Raw genomic sequence first — 11,877 nt, 5'->3', positions numbered from 1 at the left:
CTCCTGCTCTGCCTCCTCCTTTATATCCCATCCTCCTCCTACACATAACATGCTCCGATGACACCCAGCTCCTTATAAAGGCTGCCATCCGGTGACGTGGAGCTGGAGTCTAAAGTGACACAAACATCAGGTGGTGGGTGATGTGGGGGGGATCCTGACGAGGGCTTCCTGTATTTGGGGGTGGGGGGTGTTACGGGATATTCTTGCTTTCTGCATTTATGGGATCTGTATGAATGGAGGGGCTGTAATGATGATTGACAGCTGATCCGGTGACAGGTGCCGCGCCATCATGTGACACACGGGAATCATAAAATCCAATACTGGACCAGCATGAATCATAAAGAAAGATCTAGAAGACTTGACTCATGGTACCAGCATGTCTGCATGACGCATGTTGGGAGTAGTAGTTTTGCAACAGCTGGCAAGTAGTAAGCCAATGCTGTGAACCGGTGATCTTTCACCTGTTGCAAAACTACAACCCCCAGCATGCCCTGACAGCCTTCGGCTGTCAGGGCATGCTGGGGGTTGTAGTTTTGCTACAGGTAGACCAATGCTGTAACGCAGTGATCTCCGGCTGTTGCAAAACAACAACTTCAGCCTTAAGCTTTCAGGGCATGCTGGGAGTTGTAGTTTTGCAACGGCTGCCAATGCTGTAACCCAGTGATCTACAAGTGGGACATGTTGAGAGTAGTAGTTCTGCAACAAGTAGTAAGTCAGTGCTGTGAACCGGTAATCTTCCACCTGTGTCTCCTCAGCTGTTGCAAAACTACAACCCCCAGTATACCCTGTCAGCCAAAAGCTGTGCATGCTGGGAGTTGTAGTTTTGCAACAGGCCTGTAACCCCCCTGATAGCCAGCTGTTGTAAAATGACAACTCTCATCAGGCAGGAAGTAGTCGTTTTCTCAAAGCAGGCAAGCCCAAGATGCTGGAGGTTGTAGTTTTGCACCAGATAGAAGACGATTGCTGTCATAAAACAACAACTTCCAGCATGACATGATATCCTGAATCTTTCAGGGCATGTTGGGAGTAGTAGTTTTTTTTTATAACAGCTGGCAAGCTCTCATTCTATAACCCCCGTGATGTCCAACCTATGGATCTCCAGCTGTTGTACGACTACAACTTCCAGCATGCCATGATAGCTTGGGTGTTGGGATTAGTAGTCCCATGATGATGGGATTAGTGGTTTTTAACGGCTGGCAAGCAGCGAGTACTAAGCTAAGGCATGTTGAGAGTAGTAGTTTTTCAGCTGGCAAGTAGTAAGCCAATGCTGTGAACCAGTCATCGTGAACCTGTGGTTGTTGCAAAACTACAACCCCCAGCATGCCATGACAGCCTGAAGCTTTGAGGGCATGCTTAAACTACAACCCCCAGTATACTCTGTCAGCCAAAGGCTGTACCTGCTGGGAGTTGTAGTTTTGCAACAGGTCTGTAACCAGTATAACCACTCTCATCAGGCAGGAAGTAGTAGTTTTGTCAAAGCCAGCAAGTCCAAGGTAGACAGTCAATGCTGTAACATAGGGATTCCCAACATGTGGCTCTCTAAAGGGGATGCTGAGAGTTGTTGTTTTGCAACAACTACAAGATGGAGCCCGCTGCTGTAACCTAAAGGTTACCTATTTATGCTTTCAAAAAAAATGTATAAAGACAAAGGGGGAGATTTATCAGAACCTGTGTAGAGGAAGAGTGGTGCAGTTGCCCATAGCAACCAAATTGCTGCTTTCATTTTCAAAAATGAAAGAAGCGATCTGATTGGTTGCTATGGGCAACTGCACCACTCTTCCTCTACACAGGTTTTGATAAATCTCCCCCTAATTCCCTAACATGTTTTGTGACTATATATATACAGTGATCCCTCAACTTACAATGGCCTCAACATACAATAGTTTCAACATACAATGGTCTTTTCTGGACCATTGTAACTTGAAACCAGACTCACCATACAATGCTATGGAATCTGCGAAACGTGTCACTGGCTGGAAGAACCGACCAATCAGAATGGGCATTCACTGGTAAAACCCCTGTTACTGAAGTGTATGCACTGAATTCCTGTCTGCTAGCGCCCCCTACAGTACAGGGCGGTATTACATGCTCTGTACTCTTTACCTCTATTACTGAAGTGCATGCATTGACTGGTGTCTGGTAGCGCCTCCTACAGTACAGGGAGGTATTACATGTTCTGTACTCTTTACCTGTATTACTGAAGTGCATGCACTGACTGGTGTCTGGTAGCGCCCCCTACAGTACAGGGAGGTATTACATGTTCTGTATTCTTTACCTGTATTACTGAAGTGTATGCACTGACTGGTGTCTGGTCGCGCCCCCTACAGTACAGGGAGGTATTACATGTTCTGTACTACTCTTTACCTGTATTACTGAAGTGTATGCACTGACTGGTGTCTGGTAGCGCCCCCTACAGTACAGGGAGGTATTACATGTTCTGTACTCTTTACCTGTATTACTGAAGTGCATGCACTGACTGGTGTCTGGTAGCGCCCCCTACAGTACAGGGAGGTTTCACATGTTCTGTACTTTTTACCTGTGCCAGGCTTAGCTGCTCCTTTGGACACCAAGTAAGGGCGGCTCCATTTTACTTATTTTTTTTTTAGGAGATTTCATGTTCTGTACAGGACCCTGAAGAAGCTCCTGTCCTCTACATACACCAGTGTTTCCCAATGAGGGGGCCTCCAGCTGTTGCAAAACTACAACTCCCAGCATGCCCGTACAGCCTTTGGCTGTCCGGGCATGCTGGGAGTTGTAGTTTTGCTACAGCTGGAGGCACCCTGGTTGGAAAACACCGAAATAGACAGTGATTACAGCTCCCAGCAGATCTTTATTACTTTTATATGTAAGGATTTGCTTTATCTATATTAGTTATCTACTTATTTTTCTTTAATCCTCACTTTTTTCCTATTTTTGGATGACATTTTGGGGGCTTCAGAACCAATTACCAGGTTTCCATAGAGTTATGGTCTCAACATACAATGGTTTCAACATACAATGGTCGTCCTGGAACCGATTAATATTGTAATTTGAGGGACTACTGTAGAGATATATATATATATATATATATATATATATATATATATATATATATATATATATATATATGTAGCAGCCGACAGACTGGAGCTGATCTGGACAAGCAGAGCTGCGGTGTAAAGTATGAAGGCGCAACAGGCGGAGCAAGAGGTGGGTTGCCGACTATCTTAGACTCCAATAGACAACCACTGCAGCAATAGGGAAGACAATACACATCAGGTAAACATTAAAGGGGTATTCCATGAAAAACGTTTTTTTTTTTATATATCAACTGGCTCCAGAAAGTTAAACAGATTTGTAAATTACTTCTATTAAAAAATCTTAATCCTTTCAGTACTTATGAGCTTCTGAAGTTAAGGTTGTTCTTTTCTGTCTAAGTGCTCTCTGATGACACGTGTCTCGGGAAACGCCCAGTTTAGAAGAGGTTTGCTATGGGGATTTGCTTCTAAACTAGCCGGTTCCCGAGACAGGTGTCATCAGAGAGCACTTAGACAGAAAAGAACAACCTTAACTTCAGAAGCTCATAAGTACTGAAAGGATTAAGATTTTTTTAATAGAAGTCATTTACAAATCTGTTTAACTTTCTGGAGCCAGTTGATATATATAAAAAAGTTTTCCCTGGATAACCCCTTTTAAAGAGTAAGGCCAGGTTCACACTACGGAATTTCCGCCTGGAATTCCGCTTTGAAATTGCAGGCAGAAATTGCGCTTGCTAAAATGTACTGTATAGTGAATGGGTTTCCGTTCAGAAATTCACACTTCGGAATCTGTGAACGGAAAATCTGCTTGAAATTGAGTTGCACCCCTTGCTGCCCTGTCAGGCAGACTCCATTAAGTGACCCCTCCCCCCCCCCCCCCCTATGTTCCATGAATAGTGTTAATGATAATCAATGTATAGTGTTATATATCTTTGAATATTGTTGTCATGTGTTGTAACCAAGGAAGGTACCAGTGACCATGTGACCTACAGGGTGACCTATGGGACCCCTCCAGAGTCTCCCCCATATAAACCCTGGGTGGACATAGTTCAGTCTCTTAGTCCAAGTCTTTGCGGTGTACAGTGAGGTCAAGTCCCGAGAGAGTGTCTGGTGTCTTGAGGAGCCTAAAGCCGACCACGGATCCACAAGTCCACTGTTATCTGCCATTGTGAACGGCATAAAGTCTGTACCTGAAAGAGTCAATCTGGTCCGATGTTTCCCGCACGAGCGGTCGCAGCTCTGCCCCCGTCAGTCCCCAGTGCTGACGCCTCTCCAATCCAGCAAAGAGGGACCAAAGAGCCGCCCTGTGTTACATAGGAGATTTTTCTGAATGGACCTAAAGCGGAAGTTCCCTGGGCACAGCCATCTTGGAGGTTCCGGTTACTGCGCTCAGCTCCGGCTGTCACCTGCAAAGTCAGCGCTGCCGTACAAGCTCTGAATACACCCCCGATCATCAAAGCCAAGTCTCCGGTACCTGAATCGGTCATTGCTGTCCCGTTCTTGTCTGGTCGTAAGGCTGTTTATCTCTGGGTGCCTGCAATATAGAGGGGGAGTGTCTGCTGTAGTACCCCATCATTCAAACCGGAGCCGCTGCAGCACCTCATAAGCTCTCTTAAAGGGGAACACACCTGATTCTTCTTAAAGCGACAGCGCACTCAAAAAGCAACAAGATGTCTGAACCCAGCACCACAGATCAACCGGGTGCCAGCGCCCATTCATCTCCAATGGAGAGGTCATCACTTGTCCCTGCAGCCAGGGGCCTGACTCCGCTGCTTCCAGCAAGAAACCACAGTCCTGGTGTCTCCACGTCTGCACCGGTATTCATGGGGAACCCTGTCCTTCCTACTTACAATGGAGACCCCTTCACCTTGAGGGATTTCAAAGAGAGGATCCAGAGTTTGTTTGTCTTTTACTCTTTCCCTCCTAATCAACAGGTGCAACTACTAACAGGACCACTCCAGGGACCAGCGCTAGAGGAAGTCCGCATCTGGCCAACATCTGAGAAGGCGACGGTGGAGCAGATCTCTTAAGCACTGTACCAGGTATTTGAGTCACACTCTCCATCAGAGGTACGTCTCCGGCTGTATGAAAGGCGACAAGAGCCAGGTGAGACCTTGACAGCATATGCTGTAGCCCTAGAGACTGTCCAGAAGCTAGATGGTATAACTCCCCATTTATTGATGGGGCCCACAACAAGTGGGACAAGGCCCAATTGAGAATGTTAGCGGTCCAAAACTCCAACATGTCATTTCCTGCTTTCAAAAGACTGGCTATCCAAGTGATTTAGTCCAGGACTGAGAGGAAGTTTGTACTCCCCTTAAACCCGTTCAAGAGCCACTAGGGGCAGTAGCCAGGCCTATACCATCACCGTCCCATCTCCACTCCAGTGCAATCTACTTTGCCAGTCACCGCAGTCTTAGATCTACAGAGCGTTAGGCACAACATTGAGCAATTGACCAAGGCTGTTAAGGAGCTGCCACCGGGCTTGCTCCACCTGACCATGAACTTCTCCTAGCTAGGAAACCTGCCCCGGTGCTTCAGTACAGGTGTTCGGTCCCCGGGCTGTATTCTTCTTACTTCCTGTTAGCCCGGCACGTCACACAGAGCTTCAACCTAGCAGCGATGTCCCGCCTCGGCCAGTGATAGGCTGAAGCTCCATATGACGTGCCGGGCTAACAGGAAGTAAGAAGAATACAGCCCGGGGACCGAACACCTGTACCGGAGTGTACCGGAGCACCGGGGGAGCCTAAGCAGGTAAGAGAAAAAAAATTTCTTTTATTTTTCAGCCCGGAACGGATACAATAAGAAAAGTGAGCACCAGACATTTCCTTTAACAGCTGCTGAATGCTCCAGAGGAAGTTGTTTAGTTCTTTCCAGTCTGATCACACTGCTCTCTGCTGACACCTGATGCCCGTATCAGGAACTGTCCAGAGTTGGAGCAAATCCCCATAGCAAACCTCTCCTGCTCTGGACAGTTCCTGACACGGACAGAGGTGACAGCAAAGAGCACTGTGGTCAGACTGGAAAGAACTAAACAACTTCCTCTGGAGCATACAGCAGCTGATAAGTACTGGAAGGATTAAGATTTTATAAATAGAAAGAATTTACAAAGTAGCCCTTTGAATGCAAATCTGTTTAACTTTCTTGCACCAGTTGATTTAAAAAAATAAATAAATAAATGAAGAAAAAATAAGTGTTCTCCACCGGAGTACCCCTATAGAGGTATTCCAGGAAATTTATATATATATATATATATATATATATATATATATATATATCTCAACTGGCTCCAGAAAGGTAAACAGATTTGTAAATGACTTCTATAAAAAAAAATCTTAATCCTTCCAATAATTATCAGCTGCTGAAGTTGAATTGTTCTTTTCTGTCTGACAACAGTGCTCTCTGCTGACATTTCTGATTGTCTCGGGAACTGCACATCCAATTTTTTTCCTGTAAACACCCTTTAAGGGCCAGTCCTGCAGGACTCCTGCTAATGAGAATGGTGTTCCTGCTGTGAAAAAAAAAGTGCAGGAACTCCGTTCCCATGCGCTCCTGCAGGACTTCAGCCCTGGGTCTGGGCCTCCTCGGGTCAATGTACCAGGGAGACTTGACAACATCGCAACATTATGGTTGAATATGGGGCCCTGGATGTCAGTGATGGGTTAATTTTTACAGGCTCCTCTGGTTTCTCATTTCTGGACCGCTCCATCTTCTCCTGTAAACAAGGTTCCTTGTTATGTGTCACTGCGGCTGAGTCACCTTCTCAAGTACACGGGGGCCGAGGAGGCGGCTGTGATAGAAACCCCGGGCCCCCACCACCCCGTAAAACGTTGTGAATCTAGATCTTCAGGATTATTCTTGGATCATACCATTCCGGTAAGACGACTACATTTAGGAATCGCTATTCATGCAGGGTCTGAACATGCGTCTGCACAACCCTCCCCAGGCCACAGTGTAAAAATGGCACTACAGCTCGGAGCATGCAGAATTAGGATTGCAGCTCTGGAGTAGAGATGAGCGAACTTACAGTAAATTCGATTCGTCACGAACTTCTCGGCTCGGCAGTTGATGTCTTTTCCTGCATAAATTAGTTCAGCTTTCCGGTGCTCCGGTGGGCTGGAAAAGGTGGATACAGTCCTAGGAGACTCTTTCCTAGGACTGTATCCACCTTTTCCAGCCCACCGGAGCACCGGAAAGCTGAACTAATTTATGCAGGAAAAGACATCAACTGCCGAGCCGAGAAGTTCGTGACGAATCAAATTTACTGTAAGTTCGCTCATCTCTACTCTGGAGTAATTATTCCCTATCAGTTTGCCTCCAGCTGTTGCAAAACTACAACTCCCAGCATGCCCGGACAGCCTTTGGCTGTCCGGGCATGCTGGGAGTTGTAGTTTTGCAACAGCTGGCACAGTGGTTGGGAGGCACTGCCATAGAACAGGCATAGGCAACCTTCAGCACTGCAGATGTTTTGGACTACAACTCCCATGATGCTTTGTCAGCATTTTGGCTGTAAGATCATCATGGGAGATGTAGTCCAAAACCTATGCCTGCCATAAACCATCAATGTCCTGCAAATCCTAGCAGCCTAATTCTTAAAGGGGTACTTTTTTTTTTTTTTTTTTTTTAAATCAATCAAGTTAAACAGATTTGTAAATTACTTCTATTAAAAAAAAAAAATCTTAATCCTTTCAGTACTTATGAGCTTCTGAAGTTAAGGTTGTTCTTTTCTGTCTAAGTGCTCTCTGATGACACCTGTCTCGGGAACCGCCCAGTTTAGAAGAGGTTTGCTATGGGGATTTGCTTCCAAACTGGGTGGTTCTGGAGACACGTGTCATCAGAGAGCACTTAGACAGAAAAGGACAACCTTAACTTCAGAAGCTCATAAGTACTGAAAGTATTAAGATTTTTTTATTGAAGTAATTTACAAATCTGTTTAACTTACTGGAGCCAGTTGATATATAAAAAGAAAAAAGTTTTTTCCTGGATAACCCCTTTAATCCTTCCAGTACTTATTAGCTGCTGAATACTATAGAGGAAATTCTTTTCTTTTTGGAACACAGTGCTCTCTGCTGACATCTCTGTCCATTTTAGGAACTGTCCAGGGCAGCATATGTTTTCTATGGGGATTTTCTCCTACTCTGGACAGTTCTTAAAATGGACAGAGGTGTCAGCAGAGAGCTCTGTGTTTCCAAAAGAAAATAATTTCCTCTGTAGTATTCAGCAGCTGATAAGTACTGGAAGGATTAAGATTTTTTTAATACAAGTAATTTACAAATCTGTTTAACTTTCTGGCACCAGTTGATTTAAAAAAATAATAATTTCCACCGTAGTACCCATGTGTACTCTTGGTGGAAAACAATTTTTTTTCATATAAAGCAGCCGTGGTTTAAAATGTGCTAACCAGTTTCCATAAGGACTTATGTAAATAATGTATATAAAAATATATAAATAAATGGATTTTCTAGTTTTAGGTTAAAAAATAAATAAATAAATAAAATTTATAGTTTCATGAAAAGTCCTAATATATTTTTTGTTCCGATTTCCAACTATTTTTAAGATCTCTGCTTGCTGTCAGTGACCAAAAATCCCCACTGAAAAGCTAAAAAACTGTTCGCAGCTGAAATAATGCTATAACTGTACCCGGTCTAGGCCTATTCTCTACAGCAGGGTTTTCCAAACAGTGTGCCTCCAGCTGTTGCAAAACTAAACTCCCAGCATGCCCGGACAGCCAACGGCTGTCCGGGCATGCTGGGAGTTGTAGTTTTGCAACAGCTGGAGGCACACTGTTTGGGAAAACACTGCTGTACCCCAGTACTCTCCAACCTTTGTCTCTCCAGCTGTTGCAGAACTACAATTGCAAGCCGACACAGGCCGTAGTTTTACAACAGCTGGAGAGACGCAGGTTGGAGACCACTGCTCTTTGGGCAAAGAGAAACGCAGCAGCAGCAGCAGTACAAATCTCTACTGATCCAGATCTTTCCTTACAATGTATCTGGGCAGGTATAAAGTATTATCCTGGAACTTTAAAGCGGTACTCCAGGGAACCTAACTTTACAGGATAGAGAATAAGTGTCTGATTGCAGGGGGTCCGACTGCTGGGAGAACTCCGTACAGGAAATAGCAGGGGTCCCAGCAATCGGACCCCCGCGATCAGACACTTATTCTCTAAGTGTCTGATCGCGGGGGTCTGATTGCTGGGACCTCTGCTATTTCGTTCAGAGATCTGCCAGCAATCGGACCCCCGCGATCAGACACTTAGAGAATAAGTGTCTGATCGCGGGGGTCCGATTGCTGGGACCCCTGCTATCTCGTTCAGAGATCTACCAGCAGTCGGACCCCCGCGATCAGACACTTATTCTCTATCTTGTGAATTGGGGATAAATTAGGCTCCCCGGAGTACCCCTTTAAGTAATCAGTGTTTTTTTTTACTTCCTATATCTTTCCATTTGTTTCAAAACTACAACTCCCAGCCGTTGGCTGTCAGCCAGGGCATGCTGGGAGTTGTCATTTTTGCCACAGCATAGGCAGCCTACAGGTTGAAGATCACTGGGTTACAGCATTGGCCTTATATCTGTTGCAAAACTACAACTCCCAGCATGTCCTGAAAGCTAACAATCTGTCATGAAGTCCTCTGCTGCTATGGTTGGCGGCCGTCCGGATATACTGGGAGTTGTAGTTTTGAAACAGCTGGATGGAACAGATTGAAGGGGGGGGGGGGGGGGGAGGGGATTTCCTAGCCGGATGGATTTTTAGTCACTGACAGCAAGCAGAGATGCTGAAAACAAAGAATTGAAGCGCAAAGTATATTAAAAAGTTGCAGATTTTTTTGTTATATTTAGGGGTCGGTCACTGTTTTTTTTTCAACAAAATCTTTTCCCATATTAGCCCCCGTCCCCCCTCCTCCTGGTAGATGATCAGATCTCGGCGGCAGCCCGGTTGCTATGGATATCTTATCGTGATGGCTCTCCTGCTGTCGGAGCACCCACATAGTGATGGCCACGTAATAAGTGTAAGATGTGGGGGCTGGACAAATCCCATCGCCTCTTATGGAACGATGACTGTACCGGAAGTGACATGTTATGTAATGGAAATCCCTGCAGAGCATCTCGGCTGCTGGGCCCAATGTTCTGCAGATGCATTGCCCATTATCAGATAAGAAAGATACAGGCTGTCACTATTAGTGCACTGTTTCCCCACCAGGGTGCCTCCAGCTGTTGCAAAACTACAACTCCCAGCATGCCCGGACAGCCGAAGGCTGTCCGGGCATGCTGGGAGTTGTAGTTTTGCAGATACCTATCCCCTGTTGTGTGGAGTATAATACAGGATATATCTCAGGATCAGTACAGGATAAGTAATGTAATGTATGTACACAGTGACCTCACCAGCAGAATAGTGAGTACAGCTCTGGAGTATAATACAGGATATAACTCAGGATCAGTACAGGATAAGTAATGTAATGTATGTACACAGTGACCCCACCAGCAGAATAGTGAGTACAGCTCTGGAGTATAATACAGGATATAACTCAGGATCAGTACAGGATAAGTAATGTAATGTATGTACACAGTGACCCCACCAGCAGAATAATGAGTACAGCTCTGGAGTATAATACAGCATATAATTAGGATCAGTACAGGATAAGTAATGTAATGTATGTATACAGTGACCTCACCAGCAGAATAGTGAGTACAGCTCTGGAGTATAATACAGGATATAACTCAGGATCAGTACAGGATAAGTAATGTAATGTATGTACACAGTGACCTCACCAGCAGAATAGTGAGTACAGCTCTGGAGTATAATACAGGATATAACTCAGGATCAGTACAGGATAAGTAATGTAATGTATGTACACAGTGACCCCACCAGCAGAATAGTGAGTACAGCTCTGGAGTATAATAAAGGATATAACTCAGGATCAGTACAGGATATAACTCAGGATCAGTACAGGATAAGTAATGTAATGTATGTACACAGTGACCCCACCAGCAGAATAGTGAGTACAGCTCTGGAGTATAATAAAGGATATAACTCAGGATCAGTACAGGATATAACTCAGGATCAGTACAGGATAAGTAATGTAATGTATGTACACAGTGACCCTACCAGCAGAATAGTGAGTGCAGCTCTGGAGTATGAATAATATATACACACACATTTGTAAACCATTCCTCTCTAATTCAGAACAATTATACAAACACAAACTTAAATATTCCAGTAGATTTCTGATAAATCACAATATAGTAGGAAAACCAATTCAGAGAGGTCCTCAGACAATCCTCTTGGCAGGGCAGACCTTCCTATCACTTTCTTTCTGGGAGCATTGTCCGGAACGTTAGGTTGATCCGGGGGCGCCGGTCGTGGTATTCTTTCGGCACACGGTGCTGGAATGAAGAAGCATGGTTGAGCCAGATCACTGCCTTCAGACACATACTAAAATGGAGTAACGTCTGCAAGCTGTGGCTCTCTGACCGTGGTGCAACTACAACTCCCAGCATGCCCTGACAGCTGTTCTAGAGCAGCCATGTTGAGAGCCACAGGTTGCAGACTGCTACTATAAATTGAAGGCTTCGTGCCCACACGTCAGACCTCAGGAATAATTTATATGAAAGGCACAAACAATCTTGGGGCATAAGGGGCCCAACCAGACCAGAAACACTGCCCCATCATTCATTTACAACAGTGTTTCCCCAACAGGGTGCCTCCAGCTATTGCAAAACTACAACTCCCAGCATGCCCGGACAGCTGAAGGCTGTGGGATTAGTTCATTCTCTCAGATCTAGGATGTGTTATCTTTGTGTTCCCTTTATTTTTTTGAGCAGTGTATAAAGGATAGCCTTATGCCTATCCCATGAATTCT

General features: G+C 45.0%; 1 protein-coding gene across 3 annotated transcripts in view; it reads right to left on the bottom strand.

Moving 5' to 3' along the window:
* Positions 1-10,476: 10,476 nt before the first annotated feature.
* Positions 10,477-11,877, bottom strand: part of ALKBH3 (alkB homolog 3, alpha-ketoglutarate dependent dioxygenase) — an 18,628-nt gene continuing 17,227 nt past the window's right edge. Inside the window, exon 10 of one of the 3 annotated variants that reach the window (XM_056527753.1) lies at positions 10,477-11,401. In XM_056527753.1, coding sequence (XP_056383728.1) covers positions 11,321-11,401 — 81 coding nt within the window. In that variant the 3' untranslated portion in view covers positions 10,477-11,320. The remainder of the gene's footprint in view (positions 11,402-11,877) is intronic. The other 2 variants (XM_056527752.1, XM_056527751.1) reach the window with 2 other exon arrangements.

This window comes from Hyla sarda, chromosome 6 (assembly GCF_029499605.1).
Source record: "Hyla sarda isolate aHylSar1 chromosome 6, aHylSar1.hap1, whole genome shotgun sequence".
Taxonomy (NCBI): Eukaryota; Metazoa; Chordata; class Amphibia; order Anura; family Hylidae; genus Hyla; species Hyla sarda.
Note: the sequence above shows the minus strand (reverse complement) of the source record. Positions and strands in the feature narration are given on the sequence as shown.